General features: G+C 53.4%; 7 protein-coding genes across 7 annotated transcripts; 2 read left to right on the top strand and 5 right to left on the bottom strand.

Moving 5' to 3' along the window:
* Nucleotides 1-141: 141 nt before the first annotated feature.
* CPAR01_01098 (uncharacterized protein) lies at nt 142-1,692 on the top strand (the record flags this gene model as incomplete). The annotated part of the gene is made up of 1 exon (XM_060485388.1): nt 142-1,692. One exon carries the CDS (start codon nt 142-144, stop codon nt 1,690-1,692), a length of 1,551 nt encoding a protein of 516 aa, XP_060356245.1.
* Nucleotides 1,693-1,989: 297 nt separating this feature from the next.
* On the bottom strand, nt 1,990-4,567 carry CPAR01_01099 (ATPase; the record flags this gene model as incomplete). The annotated part of the gene is made up of 4 exons (XM_060485389.1): nt 1,990-3,246; nt 3,302-4,260; nt 4,315-4,483; nt 4,547-4,567. 4 exons carry the CDS (start codon nt 4,565-4,567, stop codon nt 1,990-1,992), a joined length of 2,406 nt encoding a protein of 801 aa, XP_060356246.1.
* Nucleotides 4,568-5,416: 849 nt separating this feature from the next.
* CPAR01_01100 (autophagy protein Apg6) lies at nt 5,417-6,959 on the bottom strand (the record flags this gene model as incomplete). The annotated part of the gene is made up of 2 exons (XM_060485390.1): nt 5,417-6,816; nt 6,875-6,959. The coding sequence occupies 2 exons, from the start codon at nt 6,957-6,959 to the stop codon at nt 5,417-5,419; spliced, it is 1,485 nt and encodes a 494-aa protein (XP_060356247.1).
* A 639-nt stretch (nt 6,960-7,598) lies between these two features.
* On the top strand, nt 7,599-11,159 carry CPAR01_01101 (uncharacterized protein; the record flags this gene model as incomplete). Its single annotated transcript, XM_060485391.1, has 1 exon — nt 7,599-11,159. One exon carries the CDS (start codon nt 7,599-7,601, stop codon nt 11,157-11,159), a length of 3,561 nt encoding a protein of 1,186 aa, XP_060356248.1.
* Nucleotides 11,160-11,883: 724 nt separating this feature from the next.
* CPAR01_01102 (casein kinase II subunit alpha) lies at nt 11,884-13,355 on the bottom strand (the record flags this gene model as incomplete). Its single annotated transcript, XM_060485392.1, has 6 exons — nt 11,884-12,000; nt 12,060-12,479; nt 12,535-12,729; nt 12,791-12,969; nt 13,099-13,140; nt 13,283-13,355. The coding sequence occupies 6 exons, from the start codon at nt 13,353-13,355 to the stop codon at nt 11,884-11,886; spliced, it is 1,026 nt and encodes a 341-aa protein (XP_060356249.1).
* A 1,699-nt stretch (nt 13,356-15,054) lies between these two features.
* CPAR01_01103 (uncharacterized protein) lies at nt 15,055-15,599 on the bottom strand (the record flags this gene model as incomplete). The annotated part of the gene is made up of 2 exons (XM_060485393.1): nt 15,055-15,513; nt 15,564-15,599. 2 exons carry the CDS (start codon nt 15,597-15,599, stop codon nt 15,055-15,057), a joined length of 495 nt encoding a protein of 164 aa, XP_060356250.1.
* A 419-nt stretch (nt 15,600-16,018) lies between these two features.
* On the bottom strand, nt 16,019-16,556 carry CPAR01_01104 (uncharacterized protein; the record flags this gene model as incomplete). Its single annotated transcript, XM_060485394.1, has 3 exons — nt 16,019-16,074; nt 16,136-16,259; nt 16,317-16,556. 3 exons carry the CDS (start codon nt 16,554-16,556, stop codon nt 16,019-16,021), a joined length of 420 nt encoding a protein of 139 aa, XP_060356251.1.
* Nucleotides 16,557-17,127: the final 571 nt, after the last annotated feature.

The following is a 17,127-nucleotide window of genomic DNA, read 5'->3' on the forward strand; positions in this document are numbered from 1 at the left end:
TCAATATTGGGCAAATGGATTTGATGGTCTTTGACCCCCCATTTATTCACTTGACAAGACTGTGATTTCGTTCTTTTCCGGCGGTGGCGAATACCGACCTATTCAATAGCTTGTCATTTTGAATCAGGCAGGTAGGGGACTATGGCATCGAAACGACTGCCGAGTGCGAGTTTCATCGAGAACCCATTTATCAAGAAGCGAAATTTAGAATGGTCGCTTGATGTGCCGGGGCCAAAGACTGAGGATGGCGGAGAGGGAGAGGAGAGTGAACCAGATGATGGGTTGGAGGTACGGGATGCTGCAGCTGACGACTGGCCGGGTCGAGATGTGGTCGTGATACTGGACCCGCCATCCCGCGAGCCCGAGCATAATCCCGAAACTGAGTCCAGGATCAAGCGCGAGACTACTACAAACCTCTCAGCGGCGTTAGAATCAGGCGTCGCAACGCAACCCGACCCGGCAGCGCACTTCTTCGCCCACCTAGCACAACGCACCCTCTCCCCTTCCCCTGCCAACACGCCGCACCTCTCCGCCGACGGCGACTTGCGCTCCCTCTTCCTCGCGCACGTGGGGTCGAGGCGGGGCGCGCACTTTGTGGTGCACCAGCACGACCACCCGATCGCGGGCGTGCACTACGACCTCCGGCTGCAGGTGAATGCGACAAGCAGCGTCAGCTGGGCGGTGATGTACGGGTTACCCGGGGACGCGAACTCCAAGAGGTTGAACCGGAATGCGACGGAGACGAGGGTGCATTGTCTTTGGAATCATGTCGTTGAGGTTGGGAGTCGGGGCACGGGGAGTTTGGTGATTTGGGACTGTGGGTGGTACGAGGTTTTGGGGAGGGGTGGGAGAATGAAAGGGAGGGGAGGGCCGGAGGTTGATCCTGATTCTGGGGGTGATGATGGTGAAGATGAGGAGGAGGATGATGGGGATGGGGGGATGACGGAGCAGGACAAGTTGGCGAGGGCGTTTGCGGAGAGGAAGATTCGGGTGAGGTTGCATGGGAGTCGGCTTCCTGAGGGGTATGTGTTGAATCTGAGGTTGACTAAGGGGGAGGACGCGGAGGGGAGGAGGAAGAGTGCGAGGGCGATGGGGAGGCCTGTGAGAAAGAGGAGGCGGGGTGGTGGTGGGAAGCAGGTGAAGAAGAAGAATGAAGTTGTCGAGACTAGTTCTGACGGTGAGTCGAGTGAAGACAGGGATGAGGATGTTGTTCCTGATCCGCTTGATGGTGATGACCGTCACGGTGGTGATGGTTATGGTGGCGAGGGGGAGGAAAACAAGTTGTCAGCTGTGGAGAGGGAGATTCGGGAGGTGGAGGACGAGTTCGTGAGGAGGACGAACGCGTATCGGGGCGCGGAGAATAGCGTCGGGAGCGTGTACCAGCGCCGATGGTACCTTTCGCTTGATCGGGAGGCGTGCGGGTTTGAGAGGAGGAGTATTGGGGGGAAGAGGGTTTGGGTTCTGAGGGACCGTGATGGTGGTGGTGATGTTCATGGTCAAGAGAACGAACAAGGTGGCAGTAGAAAGAGAGACGAGGTTGATGAGAGCGGGAGGCTGAGGTTTCCGTTCTACGTTCGAGGTCCTGACGTTGAGAGGAGCGTTGTGACGGGACGAAGGGGGGATGAGGTTTTGAGGGACGAGGGTGTTGAGGGGTTCGTGAGGAGGAAGGGGTGGAGGCCTGTGTTGAATTGAGATGTTTGAGTACATCTGGTTCATGGGCTGAGACCTGTGTAAGAAGATGAGCGTTGGCAGGTATTTATTCGGAAGATGAGTGAAAAGGGATAAGTTGGTTTACAGCTGAACCACAAGGAGGTACTTGTCAATTTCTTGGTTAACTCATCAAGTTGTTCTAACTATCCAACATTCAATGCTCATTATGTCAATCTTATCATAGTCTTCGTGAATAACCAGCCTACAAAGCAAAAAGCCACCCGAATTGAACAATTGAATTCTGCCCAGCCTCATCAAGAAACGCCCAAACACGGAAGCTTAGTCAGAATAAATATCTCCTTCCTCTCCCTCACTCTCACCGACCTCGCTCTCCCCGTCATAGACACTGCCACTACGAAGGTAGTCCCTGAAGCCGCGGCTCATCTTGACCACAGCCCGCAGGTGCTTGTCCGTAACGCAAATACGGTCGGTGCCCTCCTCCGCAGCATCGCTCTCGGCAAGCGCGAGCGCAGTCTGCAGCGCGTTGCGGATCTCGCGACCGTTCCACCGCAGAGCGCGTACATCGCGCGAGTCGTAGGCGTACTCACGCGTAGCGATCGCAACACGCACGCGGCCGTGCGAGTCCCTGTCGAGACGCTCGAAGTTGTTGGCCCAGATGCGCTCGCGGTCGACATCCGTTAGATTCTTGTAGTGTAGCGCGACGTGGATGCGCGAGGTAAAAGCCGCGTCGAACGCCTGGACGCGGTTCGTCGTCAAGAAGAGCACGCCGCGATAGTACTCGAGCGCGCGTAGGAACACCGAGACGAGGCCGTTGCGGGCAATGTCTTTTGCGCGGCGGCGCTCGAGGTAGACGTCCGCCTCGTCGAGGAGGACAAGAGCGCCGAAGCGCTGGCCCAGCTCGAGGAAGTAGGAGAGGTTGTGCTCCACGCTGTGCGAGTTGACGCTGAGGTCACCCGAGGTGAGGGAGATGAGGGGTCGGTTGGTCAGCTCTGCGACACACTCGGCGGTGCAGGTCTTGCCGACGCCCGGGGCGCCGTGGAGAAGGAAGATGCGGCCTTCGCCCTTGTTCTTGATAAAGTCGTTGGCCCATGGTGAGACTTTTCCGGACTCTGCTGCCGCGAACTTGCCGATGAGGGCCTTGACTGTCATCTTGATCTCGTCGTCTAGGACGAGATACTTGAATGCTTCACGGTCTGTGATGACAGGCTTCACGTGGTCGAGGTTCAAGTGGCCCCAACGGCGATCGCCGAGAAGGAAGGCCGGAATGATGTTAGTGCAGGCAATGTAGAAGATATCGGAAGTAGGCGCTGGCGATGTCAGGGGATTAACGTCGTCAAAGCCCGCGAACGGTGACAAGTCGGTGCGATCGGTCTCCTTGGTACATTCCTTGCAGCCGCAACGTGGAAGGAAATGCGGGAGATGGTCTTGAGCAGGCGGCGGTCCATGATGCTGTCCAGGCATCATGCCTGGGGGCACTACTTGACGTGGCGGGCCCGGAGGGCCGTTCCGGTTCTCTGGTGCACGGAAGTTGAAACGACCGAAGCCTTCGGCATCGCAAATCACTCGACCAGTCATCTGTTGGAAGTTCAGTTGCTGTCATTAATCAAAGGGACCAGGTAGGAAGACTCACATAGCCTGATGGACCACGGCTGAAGATCGGGCCCGAGTGAGATCCAGGTTGAGCCTGCACAAGCATCCCGTCATACTCCATATAGGTTGGGCGTTGGAGAAGCTCCCAGTACAGCTTCCCGAGCCTCAGCTGCTTCTGCAGCATTGCTTGCGGGTCATCCTGGAAGAAGCGAGCTGGAATGATCTTCAGAGAAGGGATGATCTGCTCGCCGGTCCATGAAGGAATTGTGAACTGAGACATCTTTCGGTTCATCCGGTTGTGTCCCATCTCAAGGACCCAGGCAACAACCTGCAGGTGGCGGTTGCGTCCACTCAAAGTGACATCCTGGTAAGTACTGCTAATGACGTGGGGCTCCCAGAGGTCATCATGATTGACATAGATGACCTCACCTGGCTTCAGAGCCATCCAATAGTTCTGGAACGTTGCAACTGGGACATTGCGACGATGTCGTTCTTGTTCAGTCCGGATAGACTCCCCGACAGCCTGATCGATGAACCTCAAAAGAACATCAATGTGGTTCGCCGTCAGACGAGCGTACTCGGTGGAGTGGCTGGCAGGCTGGTGGAATCTGTACTGTTTGAGGGCGTCGAGGTGGTGCACGATAACTCGGTAAGGAGCATCGATGGTCACCGTGTCTCCTAGAAGATTGACATTGGGGTAGTATGCTACAACCGCCCTCAATGCGTTGATGAGATGCGGCGAGTGGATAATCATCTGCGTGCGTTCGATCTTCCCGGCCTTCGCGCGCTCATCATTCTCGCTGTCCGAAGACGCCGACGTGTAATCATCGTCGGGATAACTGATATGCGGAGACCGACGACGACGCACACGTCTGATCTTGGCACTGGTGTTGACCTTCGTCACGATCTCGAGCACAGAATTGACAGTCCGCTGAGTGGTCTCGCCGTCCTTCTTCCCATAGTCGGGAATCTCCTTGAATGGATTGCTGCTCTCACGACCTGGTCATGTTAACAGAGCGTTGCGGAAAGGGGCGATCAGTGTTATTGACTCACTGTCGATGACTTTGCCACCGATGCCCAAGTATTGCAGAACGTATAGAATGTCTGACGGTGTCTCTCTTTCCAGGCTTCCCCTGGCTACGAGAGCCTGGCTTTGCTTGGTGGTGCGCCGGTAGTCAACTTCCTCGAAGCTGACTGTCGAGCCGGCATCATCGTCAATGGTCTAAAGTTTGTCAGCTAGTCTGCAAAAAAAAACCCAGAATGTGAGGTCCATCAGCAATCTTACGTTGTCTGCTTGGCCACCCATGACAGGCAATCTACGTCAGGTAAGAGTCCTGGTGTTACACGGCAAGAAGTAGGATAAGAGAAAAGAATGACAGGCTGGATGACGCCGGAGACAATAGGAGTGAAGTTGATGTGGATGAATCGATCCTTTTAACGCTCATGGCTCTTTGCGGCTCTCGGGTTCATCGGTAGGCGGCAGCAGGCAGGCTGAGCAGCCAATAGAACACTGTCTTCCATGCCAGGTCATGGTGCAGCAGATAAGGCGAGCTATCACCCCGCATCTAGGCAAGTAACATGGTCGCGAAATGACCGATTGGTTTTCTTGGAAAGAACAGTGCATTAGGCTTGCATGGGTGTGTTCCGTGGTGTAAGACAATTGAGGCAGCCGAGCGGCTTATGTTTCGTGAGAGCGCCTTGCTGCCTGAATGGCCGCAGACTGCCACCAACAGGCGTCAACCAAGGCTGACTTGGCCAGCTGCATGCAGTCAGATTGCGACGTGGGAATATTCGCAATTACGTCACGTGCTTTAAATCATCGTCCGAAAGCTGCATGTCAAGTCTCATCGCGAGATGATTGCAAGGCAGTTTATGAGTTGCCAGTGTTACATGCTAGGTTGGTCCCAACTCGAGTCTACGCTTGGGAGATGTCAGCTACGACGAAAGGGTCTCCTTGCACAAATGACGAGATCCTCTCCAAGGATCTGCAAGCAGTAGGAAGTAATAAGAAGAGAATGAATGCACTGCTTCTTGTGACCTGTTCATAGTAATACACCGTGAACTCCAAATGATACGCTTGATCTATACCTGCCAAGAAAGCCCCTCAACTCCATGATCCGAGTCCTGTTTGATATGCGTCGAATTTGTGCAGTCATTATTGATTATTCGCAGCTCTCGCGCTCGTATTCACGTTACTAGCGTGTGCAAGCAGAAATTTGCAGCACGTTAGTGTGAGCTTACACGCCTTCGTCCACCCATCATCTTGAGCAATGCCGAGCTTGATGCTCACATCCATGATCTTGTCGCCCTCAATCTTATAGGGAAGGCTAAGTGGATGGCCGTCGGCCGCCGTCTGTCGATGCACGAAAGCGCCAAGCTGTCGCACGAGTTCAAGGAATGCTACCATCGCATTGTCGAACTTGCGGTGCATGAACGTTAGTCCTAGAGGTAGATCTCCGTTAGAGAAGAGCTCCAGAACATGCTTCTTCGGAGCTTGCGGTGGCGCGTTCCGATGCGATCCTAAACGGCTGGCCGTTGGCGACGGGAGTTCAAACCGAATGATTTTTGAAGTGCTTCCCATGGGCTGCGGCTCGAACCCGTCAAATTTGTAGCCTAGCTTGTCAGCAACTGTGACTAGCAGAAGAAGGGCGTGGCCCCATGCTGCATTGATCTCAGGCCAATCAACCGGTTTGTTCGACAGTCGGCCAAGACGGAGCCCGTTGATAGTAGCAAACGTGCCGTCGTGGCTGATGCAGAACGTGTCGTTGTATACGTTTGAGCGTTGCAGCTTCTCCAACAGCTGAGCATCGTTATCGAACCTGGAATTCGTGCTGTCGCGCTCGTTTTGAAAGTCGGCAAGTTTGGTAGCAAAGGCGTTACGCTCGCGCCAGAACTGCTCTTCTTCGTGGTCAAGCTGTTGTGACTCCTCCTCTAAAGCAATAATCTCCGCGTCCACAGATGCCTTTTCCTTCTCCAAGCGTAGCAACTCAGCCATGGCGTCTGTCTCGGCCTGCCTTGCCTTCTTCAGAGCTTCCTCTTGGGCTTTGACATCCTCCTCGTTCGGCTGGTCGCTCTGCACTTGTTTCAAGAAGCCGACGTAGGCATCGCGCTCCCTCGCTGCAGCCTCAAGTTTTTTCTGAAGACCCTCTACGAGCATATCGGTACACTCGACGCAGATGGGATGGTCGATGTCGGATCGCGCGGAGAGGATTTCGAACAACTTGTTAATGCGTTCTATCTCGTGCGCCTTGCTACCGCCGCGCTCTTCTTCAAGAGACTTCTGTCCGCCCTTGTTCCCCCTGTTTGATTTCGTATTCGATGGCAGCGGATCGGGTCGGGAAAGCACTGGCTGAGCGACTTGTGACTCGGTAAGGTAGATGAAGGACATGGTCGAATCTCGTTGCGCCGAACTCGATGGCCCACTGCCATGGCGCTTGAACGTCGCAGAGGCCGCATTCTGCGAGACCTTGTCATAGAGCACCTTTCTTTGGCCATCCTGTGGATGGTATGGCCGTGATGAAGGCGTCTTCTTGGGTGACTGTTGTGAGGAAGAAGCTGTTTCGGTTAGCTACCTTGCGCGCGCCGTTTCGGATGAGGGAAAGCTTGTGCTGACCGACGAGAAGATCGTACGCCGCAGGATTCAATTCCTCGAGGGAGCTGTCTAGTCTGAGCGGCGTGCGACACTTTTGGCAAATCATTTTGCTGTGTCGCGCATGTTGCAAGCTCTGAAATTAAAGGGTTGAAGGTAGAAGAGGGAGGTCTTGTGATGTCACCTAAAGGGCAGTGGAGGTAGGTACCTGCGGATGTCCTGCAGACGCTAAGTTCACCCCCTAGGGTGCCACCACTCTTGCTGACAACTCGATGAGATTTCCCTTCCGTTCCCAGTTTGCGCTCACTTTCAGCTTAAAAACGATTCAACCTGAGCTTTCCATCATGTTTCTACTTGTTTCGATCATGTATTGTGATGAGTCGATGATATTCTGGACCACTGAAAGAACAACTGAGGCAGCTGTGGCACAGATTAGGTAGTCCGCTTGGGCATCCGTGAACCTCAACTTGATTGTTTGCGCCCAAATCACATTGGTCAACGAAGACAAAGAGCATTGATTCATGAGCCCATATTCCAAAAGCTATAATAAGAATGAGGTCAAAGTTTCCTGCGACCTGCTCAAGCCGGATAGCTGGGTAAATTGCCTCGTGGCAGAACGGATCATTCGCCGCACACTCAGCGCAGTCGTCGGGTGCCTCTGGCAACGGCAGCACCCCACGTGGCCCGTGCTTTCCACTTTACGCGAGAATTCGATGCATCCGTGCACCGCGTCGAAGCGCGTCTTTCCATGCCGAGTTCATCAAGTGACGCTTATTCAGATCTCATCATCGCCGTTTCGTTCTCCATAATCATTGATGTCCAAGCCACCGGCTTCTCCAAGCGGCATGAGTTTGGGGTTCTAAGGCTTCTGACCGGCAACATGGAACCGCCCACAAAGAGGCCAAGGCTCGATCAAAAGCCAAAAGAAGACGAAGATGACGAACTCAACTATGAGCCCGAGGAGGTGTCTCAGATGCGGGATCCCGGCTTTCGCTTCGAACAATCTCGTGCATTTGCCGCCTTCAAACTGAAATCGACCTTTGAGCACATCTTTCAAAAGTATGAAAAGGACTTCACAGGTATCGGTGATGAAATCGACCTCAGGACCGGCAAGATCATTACAGATAATGGCCACTTGGCCGGCATGAGATATGAGAGAGACACCGGAATCCCAGAGGATGACGATGATGAAGACGAGGACGAAGGTGTACTCTTGGAGGAAGCATTTGCATCTGACGACGATGAGGAGGATGCTGGCTTAGGCGAAGATGATGGGGGCGAGGATGGGAGCCCAGAGGCGTCAGACAACGAAGACGATGAAGAACGAATCTTACACGGCAAGAAGAATGAAGCATCTCACCCAGGGGCCCTCATAAGCAAGCAAAAGGGCGAACTACGGCAGCACCCAACCCGGCCGAATGTCTCGTCAGGCGTATCAACACCAGGATCCGATCAACGACTGTCCAGCTTTGCTCAACCGCGCCAGCCAGGACCCAGCACCTCGAATCCGTCCTCAGATGTTTGGGGACATGAACCAGAACCTGTCGATCCAACTTGGAGGGTCCCCGAGATCAGCAAGCCCAAACTTGGCGACGACTTGATGACAAAACTTTATGGTGCCAGATACCGCTTCCCCACCAGTCGAGGATCCAAGTCTGTGTGGTCTTCGCGGCGCGATACCGATGAGGAGAAAGCATTACCTGAGCCTGCTCAGATCGACATGAAGCAGCTCATCCGCGCGAGGAACGAAGTCCCTAGGATGGCGAGACCAATGTCAACAAAGTTATTACAGGCATTCACCGACCAAGACGACGATAACGAAGACGATCTTCTTGGAGTTGCCGTTGTAGATAAGGGGCTTAGGGCCGCGAAAAAGATATCGAATAATACGGATACCACCTTGGAGGAGGCAGTAGGCACCACTGTCAAAAACGATGCACGAGAGCTTGAACCACCTACCGAAGCCAAACCATCAAGTTCGAAACCCGCCATATCAAGAACCCTCTCGAGAGAGATTGGCTGGCTCAATCAGAACAAAACTTCTGTGAAAGAAGGCCCAAGACCGAGAAGACAACTCATCCCAGCCAAAGTTATTAAACCAGCAGAAGTTTCTCAAGAGGCAGAAGCTACCAAGCCGAGTCAACCAACCGAAAAAGAAGCTCAAGACCAGTCGTTGGGATTACCAACTGAAGTTGGAGTTGAAGCTGGAGCTGAAGCCGGAGTTGAGGTTGAGGTTGACCAAAACTCGACTAGTTTTGTGACCGAGAAGGAGTTGCAGGACAAGCCAAAGCGGCGATTTGTGATCGAGTTGTTTTCCAAGATTCCCTCCCCAGAGGAGATCACATTAGTCGAAGATCCCGAAGATATGGATATCTTTGATTCGGATCACCAACATGAGGCCCTGGCGCCCCAGCTTGCTAACCTGACCGTCTCCGAAACCACTTCGACAGCTCTTGTGACAGTGGGCGATCCTGCGGCTGGCTCGGTCGAGACGGCTGTGCCTGTCAAAGCACCAACTGCGAACCCCGCTGAGCCGCCGAAGGAAACATTTGTCAGGCATAGAATTGACTCCTCATACGACTTCTCTGATGACGAGGAAGGTATTCCAACAACTCGCATTAGAAAGCTTCGCAGCGGAAAGGAGATAGAGACTATTTCGGGTGCGGTCGAAGTGGCAGACCATGCAATAGAGGCCGCGTCCGGGCCTTTGGAGAAGTTATCGACATTAGACGACCACCGGCCATCTCGTGTGGAGTCCAATGACGGACCGTTCACGGCCAGCAAGATGGCTTCGATAGAGCCTAGTGACATCGATATCGGAATCTCTGAGCAGCAGGTCGATGCGCTCGCAGAAGTTAGCGAGGAACAGGGAAGTCTTCAAATCGAAGAAGTTAGCGAGAGGCCCATTGGGTCTGACATGAACTTCACGATCTTACCAGTGGAAGTTCTCCCTGAGATTAGTCCGATAGAGGGACATTCCTCCACAGAACCAACGAATCCGGCTGGTGCAGAGGCTCCGTCGCAAAATGAGGTCTTGGCGGCGCAGGAGCCTAAGATTCAGGAGAGCTTAAAGCAGAATCTCCATACACCCGCCAACCAAAATGTGCTTGGAGAAACGATCTTGGAGGAGGCTCAGGAGATACAGGAGCAGATTCATGACGATTTCCAGAAAGGATTTCATGAAGAGATCCAGGAGGATATCCAGGAGGAGATCCAGAAAGAGATTCAGGATAACATCAACGAGGAGATCCAAGAGGGTACCGATGAGCAAGTCCAAAAACAGGTCCAGGAGCAGGACCAAGAGGAAGCTCAGGATGGGACTCGGCAAGGCACTCAAAGTGAGCCCGAGAAACTCCAACAAATGGGAGAAACACAGCAAGACGATGACGAGGAAGTCATCGAGCCCTTCACAATCCCCCTCGGCCTCGACGACATCGACGAAACAAGCGCGCCCGAAGCCGAACCCGAATCCGAAGCAATGGAAATTGAGCTTCCCATTCTCCCACCACAATCAAGAGGAAGCCTCCTCGGGCCGCCTCTTCGAAGAGGTCGTCAATCATCACCGACAAAGTCCTCGGGAGCCGTCGACAAAACAGCCACATCGCCCTTCAAACACATGCGTCTCCAATCCAGCAGTCCTCTAAAGAAGTACTCCGTTAGCAAATCGCCAGCCAAGACTAGAAAGGCTACCAGGCCCCGCGCGTCCGCCAGCTCAGAGCGTCGAACAAAGCCGAGAAGCCACAAGTCTGCATCATCAACACTCGCAAAGTCGGAATCCCTTACACCCCCACCCTTCTCTGACCCCTCGCCAAATTTCACACAGAACCAAAAGGTCGTCCCCAGCACACCATCCTCATCATTGAGACACCACCGACCCCGAACCACGCGCGACTCGACCTCCAGAAAATCCTTCATCTCCCTCCTCTCCGACGACGAAGACGAGCTCACCCTAGACCTCTTCAAAACCCACACAGCGGCCTCGGGCGGCGGCTCATCGGCCGAACGTAGACGCACATCCTACACCTCGGTCCTCCTCGCCGGACCGCACACCAAGATCACGACGCCCATGAAGAAGAGGAGCCCGCTCGTTCCCGGGAGCGGGAACACGGGTGCAGCAGGCGCGACCACCACAGGCACAGAGACTGCCAGGGGCAAGAAGCGTAAGGCGGCGTGGGCGTTTGCCACGCCCACGCGAGTTCACTTTGGCAGCCCGTCAGGCTCACTCGTTCAAACGCCCGGCGGGAATATGAGGCGCTGTGGCGAGGATGGATTTCGATGCGACAGAGACTTCTGCTTCACTTGCCTGTAGGGTCAAGGAATCAAAGCATACTTGGAGAGCGAGGTCTTGCCATGGGGGCACAGAGGAACCTCTCTCGGACGCGCAGATAGAAACAGCAGATAGCGGGGCACTTGTGGTCTTAAGGTGAGGTCATGGAAGCCAAGTAGCTTCCTCATTAGTCGCTACATCAGATGAATACCAGAGAGCTTCTGTAAAGAAAATCATGAAAACCACGTTATGCAAAGTCATGGATGTCGAGGGGCAGTTGGAACGGAAGGGGCATGGACCTCGCAAACGCCTTATCCCCGGTGTGGTGAAACCCAGATCCTTACGCAAGCCAAAATTTCCTGTCTTCCACCACATTTCTCCATTCTTCCTCGCTGCTCCTTGCTTTGGTCGACGTTTGTACGCCTAAAATATGTGTGTAGACCACCTTTCGTGTCGTCGCCCGTGAACAGGTACCCATCTTGAAAAGTCATTTCGAATAATCATTCCATGTATTGAGACTGAGGGAGGTGGAAGGTCCGCTTCGTGCTTCTTTGTCCCGTTGATCCGAGCCATGTTCACACCTGGAGGAAGGGACTTTAGTCTAGAACCCGGGCCGGCTTGCGGTTGCAGGGTCTAGTCCCGGGGTGACCGCCTGCGCCGCCTGCAGTGTCATGCCTCTTGCGTACAGTCTATGTGCAGAGGGAAGATCCAAATTGTCGCGTGGGGTGTGAGTAGTTGCGAAACCAAGCTGGCCGACGACTTAGACTCAGTTGCTGCTCACACCTGAGGCGGTCTGGTTGGCCAAGTGCTGCTTGAAAACCTCGGGGTCCCGAACAGGGTTGAAGTAAGGGTGTGCCTGGGCCTCCTTGGCAGTAAGACGTTCCTACTTGCATGTCAGTACATCATTCTCGCCTAGTCTCGCCTCGCATGGTGTCAACATACTTGATGGTCGTATCGAAGAAGCTTGTCCAGGAAATCAATTGCTTCATTGCTGACGAAGCGCTGGTTTTCCGCGGTGACGAAAGAGTGCCAGGGCTTCTTCTGGAAACGGCCGAGGATGTCGTCATACTGCGCATCGAGCTCGATCTCGTACTTGTCGAGGTAGTCGAAGAGGTCGTCCGTACCGAGCACCTTCGCAATCTTGACAAGTTGGTCTGAGTTAGAGTTGCCATGGAAGAACGGCTCCTTGCGGAAGATCATGGAGGCAAACATGGCACCCAGACTCCACATGTCCAAGCTGTAGTCGTACTCCTGGAAATCGACCAACAACTCGGGACCCTTGAAGTATCTGGAAGCCACGCGCACGTTGTACTCAGTTCCCTGGTGGTAAAACTCGGCCAAACCCCAGTCAATGAGTCGCAACTGGCATAGTATTAGTTTCAAGACCATGATGTATTCCACCCAGCGCGATACGTACCTTTCTGTTCTCATGATCGATCATAACGTTGTGAGGTTTGACGTCGCGGTGCATGATGCCCTTGCTGTGACAGAAGTCAAGAGCCTTCAGTAGCTCATTGATGTAGTAGCGAACATCAAGATCGTTGAATTTGGGGTAGAGGCTTCGGAAGTCGGTGTTATTGACATGCTCGAAGATGAGGGATGGCGTCTTGCTCTACTCGGAAAATCATTAGCCCACTGACTTGGAGAATGATCTTACGGCAGAATTCGCTTACTTGTGAGTCTCTGACCACGTCCAGAAGAGCCACGACATTGGGTCCTCCCGCCAAGTTTTGCAAGATCTTGATCTCACGCTTGATCTTCTTCTTCTTAACAGGCTTCAAGACCTTGATGACGCACTTCTGGTAGTTAACGACATTGATGCCCTCAAAGACCTCGGAGTATTTTCCGCGACCTGTTGTTGTTGAAGACCTGTATCAGCCAAATATGCTTTCTTCGGTTCGACTCGTGCGCGCAGAGTATGCAGCGGTATGGCGCATGCGCGCGGCGCGGGGGCCACCCTCGGCGGAAGCACAAAACGTACCAATTTTCCTAACGACCTCGTAGTTTTCGAGAACCCCCCAGCCTGTTGATTGAAAGATTAGTAACTGTGAATCCGCAAAGTTGGGCAACGCATGGTAAGTAGGTATGGCGAATGCAGGTCGCATACACCTAGTCGATCTCTGGGCGAGAGAGACAGGGTAGGAAGCGCGAGTTTGGAAACCTACTAATGTTGACTGAATCGTAGTCCCAGTAGCTGCGGGGCATGTTCTGGTTGACATCTGCGTAGACCCGCGCCATGTTGGGCGACTTTTTTGCCTACAATCGTACGCAGGTTTGGACAGGGACGGGGTGGTGATGTTGCGTGAGGTTGGATTTTGCGGCGGAGGCAGGACGAGGAGGAGGGGTCTCGGCGTGGCTGAGGTAGCCTGGCTGGACGTGGAGCGGGTGGTGGTGGGAGAACGGGGCAGGGAGTAAATCAAGGTGGGATGTCTAAAATCAGGCTTAGCGGTCTAGAGCCGTGATTGGTCGTCGACCGAAAAGGCGCCTTCCCGCTTATCGTCCAGGCCGCCCGATAAGACCAAGTGATCCGTGCACGCCCCTGCCGTCCAACTGGGTGAATCTTGGTCTCGACCTGTATCACGAACCATGACTAGAGTCCCTTCGGCGCGATGGCTACAGTGATTATAAGAAGTCAGTCATGCGCTCAACGGGACGTCGCATAGTAAGTTAGGGTTTCAGACAGTCGCTGTTCATGAAGGAAGGCAGTGCTTTGGAGTAGATCACCTTCTCCTTCACTGGGGCTCGTAGATGGTTCAGGAACATCTCACTCGAACATCAAACAGACGGTTGGTTGCATATATCATTGAATCATTGTCAATTTAGCAAATTCAGGGCAACAGTACTGTTCGAAATACAAATGTGTTTGGCAATTCCAGACATTCTATATTTCCTTTTCCCATGACCAAAGGTAATCATCAAACGTTTCAGACCGACAGTAGCAAACAAGGGTATCATATCAATCATTCCTCCGCAAGACCAAGATGTCCATTCCTTTCTGTTCCGTTGAGACATCGTCTCATCCTCACGTCCTTCATGTGCAACTTCCCGTTCCCACACGACTCAAAAGGCCACTTCTGCCATCCCAATGTGGGCATTTTATGCCTCTTCTCATCTTCCTGTATGGCATCTTATGCCTCTTCCTATGTCGCCATCCGGCATCCAACACCTCTTCCATACCGCCACGAGGCAATACATGCCTGATTCGATTGACCTGGGAACCAATGTTAGCAGATGTCCCTCGACTTGAGTAATTGCAAAGACCAAGAAGTGCGAGAGAATGCTGTCAGAGAGAAGATTATTGCTCGACATGTCCAAGCTCAGTGCGACTCAGGCGCCGGAATTGGCCGGCAATAGTCAGCTCTGGCAATGGATCCGACTAAGGATGACGATACAAGGTTTTCATCATAGCATGCGGGGTATTGGGGTAAAGAGAAAAGAGAAATGAACATACCTTCAATGACAGTGGATTTTGGTGGATTCCCGCACATCAAGCCCCGCGAACCGACGGAGGCATTTGCCTCGACGTCAGCGTTCAGGTCGTCAAGCAGATATGAGAGCGTGTGTGAGGCCCCCAATTTCTGCGACAGTTAGAACGGTGCTGAGTGCACAAGGCACTGCAGCACGTTGCGCGAGCGTAGGGAAAATCCCCAGCGTGGTGGCAAAAGCTGGGAGTGCATGATCGTGTCTGTATACAAAAAGTGGCGACCTCTAGTTCTTTCCGACGACCAGAAGGTCCACGGGTCACTGACCCAATGGTTCTTTCCAGCCGCCAGAAGGTCTAGAAGTAGCACACCCCCAGTTCTTTCTGGTACCAGAAGGCCCATGGGTCAATAACCGCATGGTTCTTTCCGGCACCAGAAGATCTAGGAGTGAACACCAATGGCATACAGATCCCCAACCAGAGGCAGCCAGCCCGGGCGTTGATGGCGGTGGAATGTCAATCGTAGTCGAGGGTGTCAAGCCCCGACTCGACGACATCCCATGTGCGTTTGCGGAGGTCGGGCTTGGGCTCTTGGCCCTTGCCCTTCCCCCGTTTCTTCTTCTTGTTCTTAGCAGTTTTGCCCGGCGGGCGAGATGGCTCGGCAGCCCGAAGGGTGCCATCCTCGCCAGTCTCACCTGCCTGGCGTACTGCCGTTGAACGTCGCGCTTGCTCTCGCTTGATGGTTTCGAGCTCAGAATGGCGAAACATGGCGATTTGGTCGTCAGTGAGTGTTCGTTTGACGCCATCGTAATAGTAGCCGAGATCGTCTTCTTCCTCGAAGACGTCGCCATCTTCTTCGACTGAGGCATTGGTGGTTGCAGCGTCCGGCTGATGATTTGGATTCAAAAAATCAGCTTGGAAATTGCGGACTGCCGCACCAGAGAAATGAGCCTCGAAGAATGCTACCAAGTCGTTCTGTGATGGGAGTCAGTATGAAAATTGGAAGGTATCGATGAGGGACTCACATTGCTGACGCTTGGTGCAGCAAACGATGGCATCATTTGGGCCAGCCAGCCTGGGTGGAAGCTTGAGGTTGGTGGGTTGATGTGGTGCTTCTTGACTGTTTTTTTTCTGGTGTGGGTGTTTTATAGGAAAAGCGGTTGAATGAGGGAAGATATGATGGAGATGGGTGTTGAAGGAAGGAAGTTGGGTGGAGGAAGATTTGAGAGAAGGAAATTGTTGTAAGAAGGAAGTAGGTAAGTTGAATATTTGGATGGGAGGACCGCAGGATCAGCGCGTTGGGCGCCCGGAGCTTGGATCACGTGTGGGGCCCGCTTCACCACCATCACTCAGGGAAAGTGGGAAGGGGACGCGAACCAGCGCGCTCCTGCTAGGGAAGTCGAACATGTGTTTTGTGCAGTATTTTGCACAGATAATCAAACATTGTGATTGCTCCTCCTGTCTCCAGCCTTGAAGGCACTTAAGACTTGCTTAAGAGGGCGAGGGCGCTTTGGAAGGCCCGGAGAACCTCAGTCACTGTAAATGAGCTGTTAGTCGGATGCACTTGGTAGCGAGACAATGATGAAGGAGAACTTACTGTGTTCCTGCTTCTGAGCCATGTTCTGTTCCTCCAGATTGACAAATCTCTGTCTGGTATGAAGGCGCTTGACTGCGCGCTCATTGTCATGGGTGCTGGAAGTGGATGCCCAGACGTTGAAGTACTGTAGAATGATGGTCACCATGACTGTAAGTTGGAAAAAAGCGGGCATCGTACATACCTTGACAAGACCGTCGAATTCGAGCAAGAGCTCGCGCTCCTTCTCGTCTGCATCGGCGAGAGCCTTCTCGTACCTGGCTTCGAAATCGTCCCAGTCAAAAGCCGGAAAGACACCCGGAGTGCTGGGGGTGTTGTTGCCGTTGTCCTGACCGTTGGCGAGTTGCTGGTCCAAACGAGGCTCAGGTGTCTTCGTAGTCTGGAGGGACTTAGCCTTTTGCTGGTTGTTTCCCGCGTCGTCCATGTTTGCTGATGGGCCTGAAAAGTTGTGCAAGGAAGTTGAGGGACGAAGAAGATAAGCTGAGAAATTCGATGGTGAAGGTTGTTGTTCTTTTTTGGTTTTGGTTGTGTATGGGAGTCTTTTTTTTGGTGCGCCTTGAAAGTGTTGTTGATTTTCGGGTGTAGAGAGAGGCAGGAACTCAGGGTGTTACTACCGCTTCCAGGGAGGTAATACGACAAATGGCTCCTGTAGCGGTACCGTTGGTGTTTCCTGCCTGCCAAAGGGACGTTAGCAATCTGACTGCCAAAAGTTCAAAGTGTGGCGCTAAGAAGGAAGCAAGCGCCAAGGGAAGAAAGTGTGGCGCAGGAAAGGGACATGGGGAGGGTGCCATGGCCCATGGGGTCACCCCTGCTGCCTGTCGGAGTCCGCTTGCGCCAACACCAACGGCAGTCGAGTGTTTCCCATTCTGGCCCATTCATTGTCTCTCACCCGACCTCGTTCCCGTGACTCGACCGACGACCCAAGCGACCTCCCACTCACAGGTCGTCTGAACGCCCCGAACGCACCTTGCTTTCCGAGAGTCGGCGTATATATC

The sequence above is a fragment of the Colletotrichum paranaense genome, assembly GCF_030867605.1.
Source record: "Colletotrichum paranaense strain IMI 384185 chromosome Unknown Scaffold_1.1, whole genome shotgun sequence".
Lineage (NCBI taxonomy): Eukaryota > Fungi > Ascomycota > Sordariomycetes > Glomerellales > Glomerellaceae > Colletotrichum > Colletotrichum paranaense.